Consider the following 20622-nt stretch of genomic DNA (forward strand, 5'->3'; position numbering starts at 1 on the left):
GGTAAAGGAACAGTACCATTGCTGGATAATTGGAAAGTCCCTGTGTATCAACCTTTGTGCTTCGTGGCAAGGTAGACTAGCAAACATGCCCAACCTTTACTCACATTCGAGACAACACTCCCAACAAGATTGCTTGCTCCAAAATCGAAGAGGCACCGCCCTCCGAATCTCGAGAGCCAGACTCCCAACATGATTACTTCCTCAAAAATCGAAGAGACACTGCTCTCCGAATCTCGAGAGCCAGACCCCCAGCATGATTGCTTTCTCAAAAATCGAAGAGGCATCGTTCTCCGAATCTCGAGAGCCAGATACCACAGACCACTTTTTCAAAGTGCTCTGACAGAGTTAAAACATGTGAAACTGACAGCTCCCACTACCGTGCTATGACCAAGCAGGGTAAAGGAATAGCATTACTACTTGTTAGGGAGACTCCTATATATGTCAACCTCCATCCCCAACGGACAGGCAGACCTGCAAAAATGCTCAACCCTTCATCATATCTGAGAGGGCACTCCCAACGAAGCCTTTCGAAATATTCAACTTTCTTTCCCCCCGATAATACCTCTGCAAACAAGCTATACTAGAGCAAGAATATCTCATATCATCAGGGTTAAAAGCAAGAGTATCCCATATCATGCTTTTTCCCTGTCTTTTCCTTTGGCCTTGTTTTTACCTGCAAGACAAGGAGAAAGAGAGCAATCAGTCAGCACTTGGAATCAAGCTTCCAGCCAAGAACTGACTGCCTGGAACCCCTTACCTGATTACTTACCTGGCATTGCTCTCGAGTACTCATCTTCAACATCTTATGTTTCCAGGGAAGATTCCGCATCTGCTTGAGGAACAGATAGGGCAAGTGCGAAGGATACAAGGAAGCATGTGGAGACAAGCGTAACAGCACACGTGCCGATACATCCATTACTCTGTCAAAAGCAAAAGTATCCCATATCAGCAGGGTGGAACGTACTCTAGATTTGATGGACTTGTTTTGACCCTCAAATTCTTCAGTCGGCCTTATACTCTGGAGGAAACCAGAAAACCCTCCAGCTCAGTTCAAGAATAAGCCTGTGGAAAGTTACTTCTTCAAAAGCAAAAGTATCTCATATCATATCTTCTCATTTTTCTTCTCTTTATCCTTCATGTTGCTGCAAGATGGGGAGAAGGTGAACAATCAGTCGGAGCTCTGATTGCTTACCTTGTCTGTCACCTCTTTCAGCAGACCCCCTAGCTCGGCGACTTGGGGGACTCCTACTACATGGTTTGTATCGCGCTTGACCAAGCCTGAAACTACAAGTAAGCTTCAAGTGAAATTGATACATTACCTTGTGCATCTCCACCAGTTAAAGATACCACCCCTGGATGGAGGAAGAGTACTTCCAGAGAAGATGCCACATCTACCTATGAGACAGATAAGGCAAGTAAAGACGACTCCACACTCCGATACTTAGAAGTTTCGTGATTACGAGATCATTCTCCCACAATATTTCTTAATGTCATTTGTACTAAATCATTCACTTGTACTCACTAAAGGAGAGCTTGAACCTATGTACTTGTGTAAACCCTTCACAATTAATGAGAACTCTTCTATTCCGTGGACGTAGCCAATATGGGTGAACCACGTACATCTTGTGTTTGCTTTCCTATCTCTATCCATTTATATACTTATCCACACTAATGACCGGAGCAATCTAGCGAAGATCACAAAAAGCGACCGTTTTCGCTACCTAGGATCTATCTTGCAAGAGAACGGAGAATTAGATGGAGATCTCAACCATAGAATACGAGCTGGATGGATGAAGTGTTAGAATGCATCCGGCGTGTTGTGTGACCGTCGTAGGCCACTGAAGCTCAAGGGAAAATTTTATAGGACGGCAATAAGGCCAGCGATGTTGTATGGCACAGAATGTTGGGCGGTGAAGCATCAACACGTACACAAAATGGGTGTAGCGGAGATGAGGATGCTTCGTGGGATGTGTGGGCACACGAGAAAGGATAAGATTGGGAATGAGGATATCCGAGGTAAAGTAGGAGTAGCCGAAATTGTAGGAAAGATGAGAGAAAATCGGCTCCGGTGATTTGGACATGTGCAAAGAAGGCCGAATGACGCTCCGGTTCGAAGATGTGACTACGGGACAGAGGTTCAGGGCCGAAGGGGTAGAGGAAGACCTAGGAAAACTTTGGAAGAGACTCTAAGAAAAGACTTAGAGTACTTGGATCTAACGGAGGACATGACACAAAACCGAGCGCAATGGCGTTCTAGGATTCATATAGCCGACCCCACTTAGTGGGAAAAGGCTTTGTTGTTGTTGTTGTTGTTGTTGTTGTATTTTTAATGGGGATATTAGTTATTAACTCAACTATATCTTTTTCCATATATGTTTTTTCGACGTCCAAAGATGATGGACCAGGATCCTCTCCTGAGCAGATGGAGAGGATCCTTCTGACCAGGCCCATCGGGCCGTTCATTTTTTATCCAACGGCTACAAACATGGGGTTCCTCTAAAAGTTATAATAATTATAATCATTGAATAAAAAATGAACGGCCCGATGGGCCTGGTCAGGAGGATCCTCTCTATCTGCTCAGCAGAGGATCTGATCCCAAAGATGATATTCAGAGCGATTATTACAAAGACCGCAACGAACCAAACGGTGGGTATTATTTGCCAGGTTTCCATCTTAATTTCTGGTAGTGTATATCTACTGCAATATGATATATGTACCCAAATCAGCTTCCCTTCTTATAGTCAACATCAATTTAATTAAAAGGAAAACTAATGAAAATGACTTGAAAACTTTGAGTTTTAACGATAAGAACAAAATAAAGGGTAAAGTGAATAGTATCATAATTGATTTTTTAGTGTAAAAATATGATTTTTCGTTAAAATGAACAGTACCGTGAACTTTTCGTTAAAGTTCCCATTATTAAAACGTTTGATTCCGAATTCAAACCTTACTATTTCTTGACAGTCGAAAATAGAAGGTTTCAATCATAACCTTGACTTGATATAATCAAAATGGAGGAGTAAAGCGCGGTTATGAATAATCAAAAGAGTAAAAGTTTGCCAAGACGTCTTTCCCTACATGAATTCATATTATTACGAGGAAAGGTATTATATTTAGACATACAAAATTGACACAATACTCTATCAGTGATGGAGTTTAATATATAAAAGTATAATTAATTTTATTTGTGTGTAGCATTATTAATTTGTGAGAGTATTGCTATACATTAGAATATGACTTTTTTTTTTATTTATAAGAAACAAAAAATTACAAACAAGTCTCTAAAACAACCAAAAGCAAAACAATCCCATAGCTAAGTGCTTTCAAATCCGATTATTAGCAGAATTCTAACCAACAACATCTACAACATTTGCCACAAACTTCGCCTCTTTATAAACATGGCGAAAGAAAATGTCCACCAACTGGCAGAGTCATCCTCCCAATAGAATATTTGAATAATGAAACTTATATAGAAGAATATTGCAAATCGGAAAATGTTAGGGAGATCATGTTTTTTAGACTATATTTTCTAAACCACGTTATGTGACGTTTGATGGTTGAATTCTTTATTTAATGATTTAAAGAAGAAGTTCAACTATCAGCCGTAGCATAATGTGGTCTACAAAATATAGTTTGAGTAGATGATTTCTCAAGCATCACCCTTACAAATCTGAATCAGACCTGGTATCAAACTAACTGCTAAAAGCAAGACAACAAACTAGGGCACCATATGGTGAGAAATGAATTTGCTTTCAACATGCACTGCTACCATGTCCTCCTCCTACTCCTCCTCCTCCGCCACCAAAATCAGCTCCACCACCACCAAAATCAGCTCCACCGCCAAAGTCTGCTCCGCCTCCTGCAGCATGATTATGATGATGGTGATGAACATTACCACCAGAAGTTCCTCCACCACCAAAGCCTACCGAGGTACGTCCTCTACAAAAAAAACCTAACGCAGCAACTACAGCCATTCCAACGAACACAAGAATCAGGAAGATTTTCCAAGGCTCCATATTTATCTACCGTTGTCTACTTGATGCTCCCAACATTCTCCCCTTTTATAGACAAACATTTACTAAAACGTTTGCTTAATGATTCAAGGTTGAATTTTATTAAATTAGTTTCAAATTAACATGTGTTAGTTTGAAGAATATAACCATTGACTAGTGCTCGAATGGACAAGTCAAACGCGGTTACACAAATCGTACGAGAAGAGTTTTGCCAGGTGGTTTTCTGTTGGTGTATATATGTAGACGGGATTACGTGTGCAAGTATTACTGTTACTTTCGAGTCTTTGACTGCTATACATATAACGATTAATGGTCCAAATATGTAATTGGCACTCCATGATTTGGGTTATGCTTACGTAATAATTACTTATGCAAGTCCATTTAGCTTTGCACGCAACATTTGGATGAACGGACTCCAAATCCAGAATATTAATAAGGTTGAATGGCTTTTTTGTTTTGTTTTTTGGTTACAAAGGGACCTAAAGCCCAAGCAGAATCACTAAACAAAGAAAACATCATGCTCATGGGGCTTGCACAAACAACCCGGGTCCTAGCAACTCTGAAAATATCGTCTAGGAGTAAATCAACAGTTGAAGGAGGACGGTCATCCAACATAATAGATAATATAGGCCAGGTCCAAATAAAAACTCAGTTTTGCCAAACCAACAACCATCATATTCCTTTCCCTATAAACATGACTAAGATCACATTGCTCAAATTTGAGCAATCAAGTGATGACAGCCATATTAACAAAGAAGCCAAGGAATGCAAATCATTTGAAGAGTAACAATAAAACATAATAGTCAAATTCAACAAGTATCCTCATAACACCCTTATCTAAAGCCATTTCAGACCATGGAATGGTTTTTTACTAAAAAACTTTATACCCAAAACTTAGTAAGCCATTAAAAAAAGAAGAAAACAAATGAATGTCGAATGTATTGCATGTGGATTGCATGTGGTTCTTTGAAGTACATTCTGCATGTGATTAGCTTTTGTAAGAAAATTGACCGTGTCATCAAATCCAGAATTTAAAGCCCCAATAAATATTCACTAACTCTTTCTAGTACGACAATGATATATAATTATTTGGGTATAAAAAACTCCCATTGGGTAATGGTGATTAGTTGAAACTGCGAAAGTACACATTTTCATCGAGACACTTAACTAATTACTTTTTCATTCCTTGAGATTAATCACCTTGTATTTTAATTCCATCTAAGTGAATATGTTGAATGGTGTCGCAAGTGGGAAGACAATTCATTGGGGCTAGCGGTGTCCTCAGAAATTCGTCAGGGGCATGGATTTCTGACTTTTGTGCTAATCTTGGTCGATGTGAGATTTTATATGTTGAAGTTTGGATTTTTTTTATTGGGCTGTAATTTGTATGAAATAATGGAATTAAAAAGATTATGGTGAAATCGAATTCTGCATTTGCAGTACAATTGGTTTCAAATGCAAAAGTGGGTAATCATCCTCTGGGAAGTTTAGTACTAAATTATAATGCCCTTATGCACCAAAGTTGGTCTTGTAAAATTCCTCATATTTATACTGAAATTTTTTTTGTTGCTGATGATTTGGCTTGTTTAAATTTGTCATTCAGTTTGGATCCAGTCTTTTTAAACAAGCTCATTCTTTTGATCGTTGGTTACTAATTACAAATATAGTTGGGTCTTCTATCCTCATGATTTAAATGAAGCCCATATGGTAACACCTCAACTGCCTAGCATGTAGCTAGGTGGATTTGATTTCTACTTTTCTTACATTAAGTCACATGGGAACCCCTCAATGTCTCCCCAGATCCAATCCCTATGACCATTGATTGACAGAGTGCCTCATGTAATGTAAAAGTAGAATTAATTTTATTTGTGTGTCGATGTAGCATTATTAATTTGTGAGAGTATTGCTATACATTAGAATATGACTTTTTTTTATTAATAAGAAACAAATGTTGAATCATGGCCAAATGACAAAACAACTTTCGGCTAAATAAAATAAACAAAAGGAGGTAGACAACATCATTATGTTTGTTGAAAAGATAAAAAGAGCCATGATGTTTGTAGAAAAAAAAAAAGATAAAGGCTAGCAAGTAGCCTTATTATTGGTTTTGTTTTTTGGTGCTTTTGGATGGATGAGCGAATGTGAGAGAAAGAAGAGAACACCATTTTGTTTTAGCAGCCCATATTTGAGAGAGCAGCAGAGCAGCAGAAACGTAGAAGACTGTCTTAGCTCTCATTAAAAGAGAGCTCGTCTCTTTGGTTAGTAATCATCCCCCAAGGTAGTTGTTGTCATAATAGCTTTGAGTTTTGTATAGAGAAAAAATTATTCATTATATTTCTCTCTATTTGTTTTTTTGGTGTGTGAGAGCTATTGAGTGTATTGGGCTTTTGGGTTGTGAGTTTGCCAACACTTTGTACACTCCCATTTAATTGATAGTGGATTATTGTGTGAGCTCCTACTGCTCCGAGTACGTACTCCAGTTAAACTGACTGTTGAGGAACCTCGTTAAAATCTTGGTGTCTTTTATATTTTGTTCTTGCATTCCATTTGATATATTTCATGTGGGTTAGATTGAGTTCGTTCAAATTGGTTTGGTGTTGTCCTAGCACAACAATTGGTATCAGAGCACTGGTTGTTCTTGGATACTGTCTAGTTGCCAAAGATGTCAGACGGGCAAGATGAGAATCCTTTTGGAAGCAGCTCCGGGTTTGCAAGAACTACGGTGCAAATTGCAAAGTTCGAAGTGGAAAATTTTGATGGCACAAACAACTTCAGCATGTGGCAATGTGAGGTCAAAGATGTGTTGACTTAACAAAATCTACTTGTTGTTTTGGGAGAGAAGCCAGAAGCTATGTCAAAGCTGGATGGAAGAAATTAAATTTGTGGGCTTGCTTTTCAATTCGATTGTGCCTTGCAAAAACTCAGAAATATTCTGTGATGCGGGAGACATGAGCACGTGTGTTGTGGCAAAAATTGGAAGACAAGTATATGACGAAAAGTGCAGAGAACTGGCTACACTTGAAGAAAAAGCTCTACCGCTTCCAATACAAAGAAGGTACAAAAATGATTGAACACCTTGATGCATTTAATAAGTTAATTGCCGACTTGTTAAATTTAGATGAGGATATTAAGGATGAAGATAAGGCCTTAATATTGTTGAATTCCTTGTCGGACTTTTATGAGTATTTTGTTACCACTATTATGCATGGTAAAGAAACTGTGAAATTTGAAGATATGTCAAATGCCTTGATGAATTATGAAATGAGGTGTAGAGATAAAAATCATGATAGTACCTCTGAAGCTTTATTTGTTAGAGGTAGATCAGCGGAGAGGAGATCCTTTTATAGTAGGAAAAAATCACACTCTCGACCTAGAGGAAACTTTAAAGGTAGAAAACCCTTGGAAAGGGATGAATTTGCCTTTTGTCGTAATAAGGGCCATTAGAAGAAAGATTGTCTTAGGTTGAAGACCAAAGGAAAAGAAAGTTCTGAAGCTAATGTTGCTGAGGTTGAAACAGATTTTTCTGATTTTACCTTAACCACTTCCTCATCATTTGATTGTGCTACTAAGTGGGCGTTGGATACGGGTTCTATTCATCATATGACTCCTCATAAGGATTGGTTTTCAAGCTTGAAAGAGTTTGATGGTGGTGCTGTGTTCATGGGAGATGACAATCCTTGTACAACAAAAGGGATTGGTACAGTTCGTTTGAAGTTGCATGATGGCATAGTTAAAGATTTGATAGGTGTTCGGTATGTACCAAATTTGAAGAAAAATCTTATTTCTTTGGGCACTTTAGAATCCAAGGGCTTCAGGTTTCATTCAGATGGGTAGACATTGAAAGTTACTTATGGTGCACCTGTTGTATGAAAGCTCCTCGATGTGGTCATTTGTATCTATTGCAAGGAAGCACCGTGACAGGTGAAGCGTCTGTAGTCTTAGAAAATATGGGCACATCTGATTCAGATACTACTAGACCATGACATATGAGATTAGGCCATGTCGGTGCAAAAGCTCTACAAGGACTTGTAAAAAAAGGTCTTCTAAAAGGTGCCACGACTTGTAAGCTTGATTTCTACGAGCATTGTGTCTTGGGAAAGCAAACTAGAGTGAATTTTGGTATTGCAGTACATCAGACGAAGAGCATTCTTGATTATGTGCATTCATATGTTTGGGGTCCTACAAAGACTCCATCTTTGAGTGGTAGACATTGGTTCGTGACCTTTGTTGATGATTATTCAAGAAGGTCTTGAGTCTACACTATGAAGCACAAGAGTGAGATGTTGAGCATTTTCTTAGGTTGGAAGAAAAAGGTTGAGAACCAAACTGGGAGAAAGATTAAAATTTTGCGATCGGATAATGGTGGTGAATACACATACAACCCTTTCTTTAAAGTCTGCAAAGAGGAAGGAATTGTGAGACATTTCAGTGTTCAGGGAACTCGACAACAAAATGGAGTTGCACAAAGATTGAATCGAACCTTGCTTGAGAAGGTTAGATGTATGTTGTCTCAGTCGGGTTTGAGCAAGTCATTTTGGGCAAAGGCAATTACTTATGCATGTCACATCATCAACCGGTTACTCTCAGCTGCTGTTCAGGGCAAGACACCAATGGAGGTATGGACTGGAAAACCTTCTTCTGATTATGGCTATATCCGTATTTTTGGTTCACCTGCCTATTTTCATGTGACTGCAAATAAACTTGATCCTAGAGCCAAAAAGGCTATCTTTCTTGGTTTTCGTAGTGGTGTCAAAGGTTACAGGTTGTGGTGCCCAGAGATGAAGAAACTTGTAATCAGTTGAGATGTGACATTTGATGAAGAAAGTATGTTCAAAGACTCTGAGAATAATGTGAAAGATATCCAACAGGTGGAGCTTGAGAAAGTTGCCTCTAGTAGTTCCAGTCCTATTTCCGCTAATGTCAAAGCCACTTCAAGTGAAGAAGTGGGAGACCGAGAAAATGTTGCAGAAGTTGAACTTGAAGATTCAATTCTAGATGAAGAACAAGTTCCACCTCAAGAGTCTATTGCCAAGAACAGAGGAAAGAGAAATATTACCAAGCCAACTCGGTATAGTGTTTATGTTTCTTTTGCTCTTCCTATTATCACTGATGAGATTCCATCCAATTTTGAAGAAGCTATTGAGAGTGAAGAAAATGAGAAGTGGTGCAATGTCATGGGTGATGAGATGAATTCTCTCTTGAAGAACAAGACTTGGGAGTTAGCTAAATTGCCTAAGGGTAAGAAAGCTATCAGTTGCAAATGGGTGCATGCCAACAAGGAAGGTGCTGATGAGAAAAGCAATGTGAGATTCAAAGCTAGATTAGTTGCTAAAGGGTATGCACAAAATAAGGGCATTGACTACAATGAAATCTTTTCTCCGGTTGTGAAGCACTCCTCAATTCGTATTATGTTCGCTCTTGTGTTGCACAGTATGATCTTGAGCTTGTGCAACTTGATGTGAAGACGGCTTTCCTACTTGGTGATTTGAATGAAGAGATCTATATGTGTCAACCGGATGGGTATACAGTGAAAGGGAAGGAGAATTTGTTTTGCAAATTGAAGAAATCACTTTATGGCTTGAAGCAATCTCCAAGGCAATGGTATTTGAGGTCTGATAAATTTATGAAATGCCAAAATTATTCTAGAAGTCAATATGATCATTGTGTGTACTTCAAGAAGTTGCAAGATGGGTCTTTCATATATTTGTTGATATATGTTGATGATATGTTGATTGCCTCAAAGAATGTCGAAGAAATTGAGAAATTGAAGAAGCAAATGAAGAATGAGTTTGAGATGAACGATCTTGGTGAAGCGAAGAAGATCCTTAGCATGGAGATCACTAGAGATAGAGAGAAGAGTTTGGTCAGTTTGAATCAAAGACAATACCTTGAAAAGTTGATTCGAAAGTTTGGAGTTCATGTTTCAACTAAACCGATTAGTACCCCTTTGACTCCTCATTTTAAATTGAGTTCTCTACAATATCCTAAAACTGATAAAGATAAGCTGCAAATGAAAAATATACCATATGAAAATTTGGTTGGTAGTTTGATGTATGCAATGGTATGTTCTAAACCAGATATTGCTCATGCAGTTGGCATGGTAAGTCGATATATGCATAATCCAGGTAAAGAGCATTGGCAATCAGCTAAGTGGATATTGAGGTATCTCCATGGTACTCAAGATGTTGGTTTATGCTTTGAGAGAGATGACTCTGGTATTGGTCATTTTGCAGTTGGTTATGTTGATTTAGATTATGCAGATGATCTGGATGGAAAGAAGTTTACTACATGCTATGTGTTTACTATGGCTAAAGGGCTAGTTTGTTGGAGGTCCATTTTGCAATCGTCTGTTGCCTTGTCTACTACAGATGCTGAATATATGGCAGTTGCTGAAGCTATAAAGGAGGCCATTTGGATACATGGGCTGATTAGAGATTTGGGGGTTGATCAGAAACAAGTTGAGGTACATTGTGATAGTCAGAGTGCCATTTATTTGGCTATGTATCATGTTCATCATGCGAGGACCAATCATGTAGATGTGCGTTATCACTTTGTTCGTGAAGTTGTTGGTGAAGGGAATATCATTCTCCAAAAGATTCCAACTAAAGACAACCTTGCTGATATGTTGACAAAGGTTGTTGGTGTAGCCAAGTTTGTTCATTGCTTGAACTTGGCTCACATTTTGCCTATATAAAGAAGGCGTTGAGCAGTAGGAGTTTTGGAGCATTTTGGCTCAGCTTGAGTTATTCTCTTGCTAGTGTTTGGGAGTAATCTTTGTGTTGATTGTGTTGGTTGGCTCGTCATGGCGATTTCGGGATTTGGTCAAGGTGAAGATTGTTGAATTATGACCAAATGACAAAACAACTTTCGACTAAATAAAATAAACAAAAGGAGGTAGACAACATCATTATGTTTGTTGAAAAGATAAAAAGGGTCATGATGACGTTTGTAGAAAAAAAAGGTAAAGGCTAGCAAGTAGCCTTATTATTGGTTTTGTTTTTGGGTGCTTTTGGATAGATGAAGGTGTGCAGCCAAATGTGAGAGAAAGAAGAGAACACCATTTTGTTTTAGTAGCCCATATTTGAGAGAGCATCAGAGCAGCAGAAACGTAGAAGACTGTCTCAGCTCTCATTGAAAGAGAGCTCATCACTTTGGTTAGTAATCATTCACCAAGGTAGTTGTTGTAATAGCTTTGAGCTTTATATAGAGAAGAAATTATTCATTATATTTCTCTCTATTTATTTATTGAGGTATTCATCAATTCCCCCCCTGAACTTGTGACCATTGGCCAATTTCCCCCCTCAACTTTAATTTTGGCCAATTTTCCCCCTCAACTGTCATAATTAGTCAATTTCCTCCCTCAACTTTAATTTGGCCAATTTCCCCCCTCAACTCTCATAATTAGTCAATTTGCATCCTACTGTTAATTTTTTTTAATTTTCCATCTATTCTTTTTTTTTTTCTTTCAATCTTTCTAATAACTTCCAACAAAGTACTAAAATTAACATAAACTCACTTGCATAATATAGGGTAAAATGTACAAAAACATAATACAATTAGTATGTGATATGGGTTGATTATAAGAAAAAGTTATGAATCGGGTTTAAAGCATGTAGAAGAAGAAATAATAATCCTAAACTCATGGATCAGACCTATTTCAATAAAATGTGTTATTCTTAATAAGGAGTCGAAAATTATGAATTGACTAGCCATTTTTGCACTAAAGCTCGATTCTCCGCAATTTACTTGAACTTAACTTTCACTTTTATAAAGAAAATTGTATTCACATACAAAAATGTACACATCAATCCTTTTCGTTATCAATTTTGTATAGTAAAAAATCAAATAAAATTACTCCATACTGATTTATTATGATTAATAATACTATCTATGATAAATTGTAAAATTTTAAATTTTAATCTATTTGTAATAGGATAAAGACATAGGAAAATGATTAACATACATCTTATTTAGTTTCTTACACACACTTGTTTAATTATGATCAAATTAAAAAATTAACAGTAGGGTGCAAATTGACTAATTATGAGAGTTGAGGGGGGAAATTGGCCAAATTAAAGTTGAGAGATGAAATTAACTAATTATGAGAGTTGAGGGGGGGAATTGGCCAAAATTAAAGTTGAGAGGGGAAATTGGCCAATAGTCACAAGTTCAGGGGGGAAATTGATGAATACCTCTGATTTATTTGGTGTGTGAGAGCTATTGGGTGTATTGGGCCTTTGGGTTGCGAGCTTGCCAACAGTTTGTAAACTCCCATTTGATTGATAGTGGATTATTGGGTGAGCTCCTACTGCTTCGAGGACGTACTCCAGTTACACTGACTGTTGAGGAACCTCGTTAAAATCTTGATGTCTTTTATATTTTGTTCTTGCATTCCATTTGATATATTTCCTGTGAGTTAGATTGAGTTGGTTGAAATTGATTTGGTGTTGTCCTAGCACAACAATAAAAAATTACAAAGAAGTCTCTAAAACAACCAAAAGCAAAACAATCCCATAGCCAAGTGCTTTCAAATCCAATTATTAGCAGAATTCTAACCAACAACATCTACAAAATTTGCCACAAACTCTGCCTCTTTATAAACATGGCGAAAGAAAGTGTCCACCAACTGGCAGAGTCATCCTCTCAATAGAATATTTGAACAATGAAACTTATACAGAAGAATATTGCAAATCGGAAATTGCTAGGGAGATCATGTTTTTAGACTGTATTTTCTAAACCATGTGATGTGATGTTTGATGGTTGAATTCTTTCTTTAATGATTCAAAAAAGAAGTTCAACTATCAATCGTAACATAATGTGGTTCACAAAATATGGTTTGAATAGATTATTTCTCTAGCATCACCCTAACAAATTTGAATCAGACCTAGTATCAAACTAACTACCAAAAGCAAGACAACAAGCTAGCTAGGGCACCATATGGTGAGAAATGAATTTGCTTTCAACATGCACTGCTACCATGTCCTCCTCCATGTCCCCCTCCATGTCCTCCTCCTCCGCCACCAAAATCAGCACCACCGCCAAAGCCTGCTCCGCCATGGAAGCCTCCTCCTGCAGCATGATTATGACGATGGTGATGAAGATTACCACCAGAAGTTCCGCCACCACCAAAGCCTACCCCGGTACGTCCTCTACAAAAAGAACCTAACGCAGCAACTACAGCGATTCCAACGAACCCAACAATCAGCATGATTTTCCAAGGCTCCATATTTATCTACCATTGTCTACTTGATGCCCCCAACATTCTCCCCTTTATAGACAAACATTTACAAAAACGTTCGCTTAATGATTCAAGGTTGAATTTTATTAAATTAGTTTCAAATCAACATGTGTTAATTTGAAGAATATAACCATTGACTAGTGGTTAAATGGATAAGGCAAACGCGATTACGCAAACATAACCAGAAGAGCGCATATATAATGATTTTGGGCTCTAGTTGGTAGATTTTTTGTAGGGGGTCTTCGTAACATGACAGGTATCTACATGCAGATCAAATACTATATTATATATATGATTTGTCAATCGTACGAGAAGAGTTTTGTCAGGTGGTTTCTTTTTTTTTTTTTTTTTTTTTTTCTGTTGCTGTATATGTAGATGGGATTACGTGTGCAAGTATTATTGTTACTTTCGAGTTATACGTATAACGATTATGGTCCAAATATGTAATTGACTCTCCATGATTTGGGTTATGCTTACGTAACAATTACTTATGCAAGTCTATTTGGCTTTGCACGCAACATTTGGATGAACGGACTAAAACTCCAGAATATTAATAAGGTTAAATGTTTTTTTTTTTTTGTTTTTTTGTTTTTTGTTTTTTTTTGTTTTGTTTTGTTACAAAGGGACCTAAAACCCAAGCAGAACCACTAAACAAAGAAAAACATCATGCTCATGGGGCTTGCACAAACAACTCGGGTCCTAGCAACCCCGAAAATATCATCTAGGAGTAAATTAACATTTGAAGGAGGTGGGTCATCCAAAATAATAGATAATACAATCCAAGTCTAAAGAAAAACTCAGTTTTGCCAAACTATCAACCACCATATTCATTTCCCTATAAACATGACTAAGATCACATTGATCAAATTTGAGCAATCAAGTGATGACAGCCATGCATATTAACAAAAAAGCCAAGAAATGCAAATCATTTGAAGAGTGACACTAAAACAGCCGAATCAAATTCAACAAGTATCCTCATAACACCCTTATCTAAAGCCATTTTCAAACCATTGAATGGTTTGTTTACTCAAAAACTTTATACCCAAAACTTAGTAAGATATTAAAAGAAGAAGAAGAAAACAAATGAATTTCGAATGTATTGCACGTGGTTCTTTGAAGTACATTCTGCATTTGGTTAGCTTTTGTAAGAAAACTGACAGTGTCATCAAATCCAGAATTTAAAGCCCCAATACATATTCACTAACGCTTTTTAGTACAACAATGATATATAATTCTTTGGGTATAAACAACTCCCATTGGGTAATGGTAATTAATTAAAACTGCGATGAAGTACATATTTTCATAGAGACACACTTAACTAATAACCTTTTTATTCCTTGAGACGTGTATTTACTAATCACCTTGTATTTTAATTCCATCTAAGTAAATATGTTGAATGGTGTCGCAAGGGGGGAAGACAATTCAATGGTGGTGTCCTCAAAAATTCGTAAGGGGCATGGATTTCTGATTTTTGTGCTAATCTTGGTCGAGGTGAGATTATATGTGTTGAAATTTGGAGTGTTTTTTATTGGGCTGCAACTTGCATGAAATAATGGAATTAAGAAGATTATGGTAAAATCGAATTCTGCACTTGCAGTACAATTGGTTTCAAATGCAAAAGTGGATAATCACTTTCTGGGAAGTTTAGTACTAAATTATAGTGCCCTTATGCACCAAAGTTGGTCTTGTAAAATCGTCATCTTTATATTGAAATTTTTTTTTGTTACTGATGGTTTGGCTTGTTTAGGTTTGTCATGCTATTTGTGTCAAGTCTTTTTGAGCAAGCTCATCCTTCTGATTATCAGTTACTAATTACAAATATAGTTGGGGTCTCCTACCCTCGTGATTTAAATGGAGCCCATATGGTAACACCTCAAATGACTAGCATGCAGCTAGATGGATTTGATTTCTACTTTTCTTACATTAAGTCACATGGGAACCCCTCAATGTCTCCCCAGTTCCAATCCCTATAAGGCCATCTCTAAGGCCATCTCCAACCGAAGGGTCCAGAGGGCCAGAGGGCCGAAAATAGCCCTAAAACCGTCTCCAACCGAGGGCTAGGCCAAAGGGCTCTGGAATCTGGGAGGGCCCCACGGGATCGGAGAGGGCTGGAGGGCTGGAGGGCTGGCTGCTTTCGGCCAGCCAGCCAGCCCCGGGGCTGGCTATTTTTTTTTTTTAATGTTTCCTATTGCTGTCGGTTAAAACCGACAGCATTAAAGAGCTTTTTTTTTTAAATAGTTCTACTATTAGTGTAACCGACACTAATAGTTTGAAATGTTTTTTAATGTAACGGCTAGTAGCCGTTGGATTATTAGGCCTCTTTTTTTTTTTCTTTTTTTTTTTAATGAATTTAAACTTCTTTTTTTTTTTTTTAATGAATTTAAACTTCTTTTTTTCCCTTTTTTTTTCCTTTTCATATGAATCAAATTTTTTTTCATATTTTTTTTCCTATAACTTCTATTTCACAAAATTTGTTTCATATTTTTTTTCAATTCTATTTTTTTCGTATAACTTCCTAGGCCATTTATACAACATTAAATTGTAGTTTTTAAATAATAAATTATGTTTGGCCCTATGGCCCTTTGGCCCTCGGTTGGAGACGGTTTTTTGTGACAGGGCTAAAACGAGCCCTTTGGCCCTCTGACCCTCGGTTGGAGACGGAGGCAAATATGGTCCTGTACTGTTCATTAAAATATTAATATCTTGGGGAATCTTGGAGGGCCAGAGGGTTCAAACGAGCCCTCTGGCCAGCCCTCGGTTGGAGATGGCCTAACCGAAAGGTCCAGAAGGCCAGAGGGCCGAAAGTAGCCCTAAAACCGTCTCCAACCGAGGGCTAGGCCAGAGGGCTCTGGAATCTGGGAGGGTCTCACGGGATCAGAGAGGGCTGGAGGATTTTTTTTTTTAATGTTTTCCTATTGTTGTCGGTTATAACCGACAGCATTAAAGAAGAATTTTTTAATACTGTCGGTTATAACCGACAGTAATAGTTATTCAAAAGCAAAAAATTTCTTTTTAATTACTATTAGTGTCGGTTATAATCGACACTAATAGTTTGAATTTTTTTTAATATAACGGCTAGTAGCCGTTGTATTAACTTTTTTTTTTTTTTATGAATTTAAACTTCTTTTTTTCCCTTTTTTTTTTCCTTTTCATATGAATCAAATTTTGTTTCATATTTGTTTTCAATTCTATTTTACAAAATTTGTTTCAATTTTTTTTTAAATTCTATTTTTTTCCTATAACTTCTATTTTACAAAATTTGTTTCGTATTTTTTTTTAAATTCCATTTTTTTTCCTATAACTTTTATTTCACAAAATTTGTTTCAATTTTTTTTTAAATTCTATTTTTTTCCTATAACTTCTATTTTACAAAATTTGATTCATATTTTTTTTCATATAACTTAGCCGTTAGATTTGAATTTAAATTGTAGTTTTTAAATAATAAATTATGTTTGGCCCTATGGCCCTTTGGCCCTCGGTTGGAGACGGTTTTTTGTGACAGGGCTAAAACGAGCCATCTGGCCATTTGGCCCTCGGTTGGAGACGGAGGCCAATATGACCTTGTACTGTTCATTAAAATATTAATATCTTGGGGAATCTTGGAGGGCCAGAGGGCTAAAACGAGCCCTCTGACCAACTCTCGGTTAGAGATGGCCTAACCATTGATTGACAGAGTGTCTCGTGTAATGTTAAAGAGATCAAATTTGTTGACTAAATCTTGTAAATTAAATGATATAGAAGTTGATGATTAAATTATTAGTTAAGTGTTGATGATTAGATTATTACTTAAATATTGATTAACGTGCTTATTTTTTTGTTAGACACATTATTTAGTTTGTAAATTTAATTTATCTAACATTACTCTCTTAATAGTTGACGAGGGCAGTACGTTCCAATCATATGTTAATGAGAAGGCCCACCTAATTAGGCATCAGAAAATACTAATTAAATTTGCCTATTATATGGACAAATAGAGACAACCCAACATTATTGCAATCGGAATTGAAATTACCAGATCAGATCCTAACAAAGCAATAGAATAAGAAATAAAAGAGCGTCATGGGAAGTTTAAAGGAAAAGGATCATCGCCGAATCCTTTTTTAGGGATCCTGCAATTGTGTCTGTTCATCGTACATCGTGCGGTCATTTTTCGTTAAATACTATTTATATTTGAATTTTAAATTTTAAATTTTAAATATTTTAATAGCTTGGGAAATAACCAACTACAAGAGTACTTGTTTATACCATATTTAGGGCCTCATATTTAGACCTCGTATAAATACTCAGGGGACTTAAATATAATTATGTAATAAAGGAAGGGGCAAATATGTAATTAGGGGAGGAGCCCTTATTCTATAAAAGGGCCTCCTCACCCTCACAAACCCTAAGTCTCTCATATCTAGAGACAATGCCTAAGGCTCCTCACTCCCTCTCAACGCTCTCACTCTCATAGCTCTCTCTCCCTCAGATAAATACATAATCAGTGTGGACGTAGCCCAAACCTTGGGGTGAACCACGATACATCTTGTGTCATTTACATTTCATGCAGATTCACGGTCGGATTTACGTTGTTCCAAGACCTCCGGTTTTGTGCATTAACATTTGGCGCCGTCTGTGGGAATCGACACGAAAAGTTATGTCAGTTCTCTCTCAATTTCTCACCTCCGCCTTGAATCTGTAAAAACCAAGAACCCAAAGCTTTCCCAAAAAAAAAAACAAAACAAAACCATGAAGCCCCATCCTCTCTCACTCAGTCTCTCTCTCTGCAAACTGCAAAACAAAATCCCAGCAATCCACGTAACAATCCCACCGCTTGCGGTCCTGTTTATTTGACAACGCACTCTCTCTCTCTATGCCTTCACTTACAGGACCAAGCAAACCAAAGAAAGGCCATCTGTCAACTCCAGTGCCTAGATCCAGGTTTATGCACGATTTTATGCTCACACATTCATCAGGGGGTCCATGCAAGCAAAATACCTGAGCATTGATGAAGATTCACATATCGTTCATGCATGACAAAGTCATTTGGAGTGTGCAAACTCAGACTTGCCTAAAAAACAAAATCACGATTGCATGTAGAGGTGGGGACTGGGTGGTCACAAGATGAGGCATCATAGTCGCAGTCGCAGCCGCGTAGTAAGCAACCGACTAATAATAAGGTAGCGGCAGAGAAAGAAACAGAAACAAAGTCGACTGTCTCTAAACCCACGGTGGTAGAGAGAACAGCTGCTGATCATCAGGCCAAGCCCTCGGCGAATAACAACCAAGAAGTCGCAGCAGCGAAAGAAATCAAGGAAATAGAGAAAATGACAGCAGCACAACAAGTTAGGCAGCAGTAGTACTCTTTCTCTCTCTTCCCCCTCAGATCTCTAAATCTTATGGCCATGCCTTCGCCGCCACCGACGACGTCGCATTAGTATTACAGATACACTCATTTCGTCTACATGTTTTCTCTGGACTCCGTCCTCTCGTGCCCTCATTGCGAAACCGGCTTCCTCGAAGAAATCGAGACGATGCCACAGCTGCTACTGCAGCCGAACCATTTCCGCCATAGATTCATGTCCTTCCACCGCCACGAGGAAGAACAGGGCCAAAACCCGACTTCGACCTTCCGCCGGGTACAACGGGCATCCGGCGACGGGTCTTCTTTATTCAACTTGGTCATCGTTTTACGTGGCACCGAGGCTGATATTGAGTCCAACACATTCGAACTCTACTATAATGACGTCGCGGGGTCGGGGCTCCGACCATTTCTGCCCACCATGTCCGACCTTTTAATGGGTTCGGGCTTCGATCACTTCTTTGAACAGCTCTCCCAGATTGAAATCAACGGTTTGGGCCGACCTGAAAACCCGCATTCGTCTAAATCCACTGTGAAATCTATGCCCGTTATTCAAATCGTCGATACCCACGTCGGGTCGGACTCGCACTGCGCCGTTTACAAAGAAGCATTTGAACTCGGGTCGGAGGCCTGAGAAATGTCGTGCAAGCACATATACCACCCAGATTGTATCCTCCCCTACGCTCTCACAATCTCTCTCATTCAAAGATTCGGTGGAGACTGTGCGGAACGTGTTTGGGAGGTGGAGGAAGTCGGTGGGGGAACCTACGAAGAAGGTGGAGGATCTCGCCGAAAACACGAGGAAGCACTTAAAAACAAGCCCTAGTTTTGCTGATCCTGCCATGGGAAGAATTGCACAAGGAATAAAGGTTCTAGCAGAAGGTGGTTACGAGAAGATTTTTCGATCAACCTTTGAGACAACTCCCGAGGAGCAACTTCAAAATTCATTTGCATGTTACTTGTCCACATCAGTCCAGTCATGGGAGTTTTATATGTTTCTACTGCAAAGCTTGCCTATTGCAGTGATAATCCCATTTCGTACAAAGATGAGAGCCAAGTCTTCTTCTTGCTCTTCCGTATCTCTACACAATCTTCAACTGCATCATCATCACAGCCCTGAGAATAATGCAGTAATGGGTTATCTTCAACAACCCACTTGGAAAAAGGGAATAACTTTTCGCATGTGCTAAATTCGACCCATGCCATTCTGTCCGTCCATCAACTTGTCAAAAGAAACAGAAACAAAAGCAATAAAGGTAGATCAGGTTTATTTAAACACACAGCTGGAAAATGGTCCCGCGACCACAATGATAAAGGAATTCAGACATCTAATGATGCCAAGCTGTTGCCATCCCACCACAAGGTCCCAACATCTCATTGTGTCAGTGCCTTGGGACGTTGGATTGACAAGACACCGAGCACCAATATTCCTAAAAAGAGCGGTCCTCCAAGAAAGCGAAAGCAAAAGAGAAAGCAAAAGCAAGAAATAAAACATCCTACCAGAATGATGTGATTTACTTTTCTTGTTTTTGTACGATGTAATTTATTTTTCTTATATGTCGGAGACATTTGTATAAACCCCATTCGAGGGTAAGAAAAAAAAAACGGCAAAGCCCAAAATAAATGGGCTGGAATGTTGTGTGGAGAGCAAAGGCCCATAAGCCCAAAATAGCACCAACCAGGTGATCAAAAGTACGCCCAGTACTCCACAATTATTCGGCAACCTACCGCTATTACCACCAACCAGGTGATGAAATGTACAACCGGTACTCTAAATATCATTTGGCAACTAGCCATTCATGCCACCAACCAGGTGATGAAATGTACAACCCGTACTCTAATATCATTTGGCAACTAGCCATTCATGCCACCAACCAGGTGATGAAATGTACAACTCGTACTATCCTTCATGCCACCAACCAGGTGATCAAAAGTACGCCCAATACTCCAAATTATACATGAGCATCACTTATGACAATCATACATAAACATTCATGACCATCATTCATGTCAACATTCATGAGCATCAC

At 38.3% G+C, this 20622-nt stretch overlaps 1 protein-coding gene and 1 pseudogene across 1 annotated transcript; both read left to right on the top strand.

Moving 5' to 3' along the window:
* The first annotated feature begins 18629 nt into the window (after positions 1–18629).
* Positions 18630–19268, top strand: LOC126592937 (E3 ubiquitin-protein ligase RDUF2-like; annotated as a pseudogene).
* Position 19269: 1 nt separating this feature from the next.
* Positions 19270–19961, top strand: LOC126592250 (GLABRA2 expression modulator-like; the record flags this gene model as incomplete). Its single annotated transcript, XM_050257971.1, has 1 exon — positions 19270–19961. A coding segment is annotated over one exon (513 nt), but the record flags the coding sequence as incomplete, so codon positions are not given.
* Positions 19962–20622: the final 661 nt, after the last annotated feature.

Source organism: Malus sylvestris, chromosome 12 (assembly GCF_916048215.2).
Source record: "Malus sylvestris chromosome 12, drMalSylv7.2, whole genome shotgun sequence".
Classification (NCBI taxonomy): domain Eukaryota; kingdom Viridiplantae; phylum Streptophyta; class Magnoliopsida; order Rosales; family Rosaceae; genus Malus; species Malus sylvestris.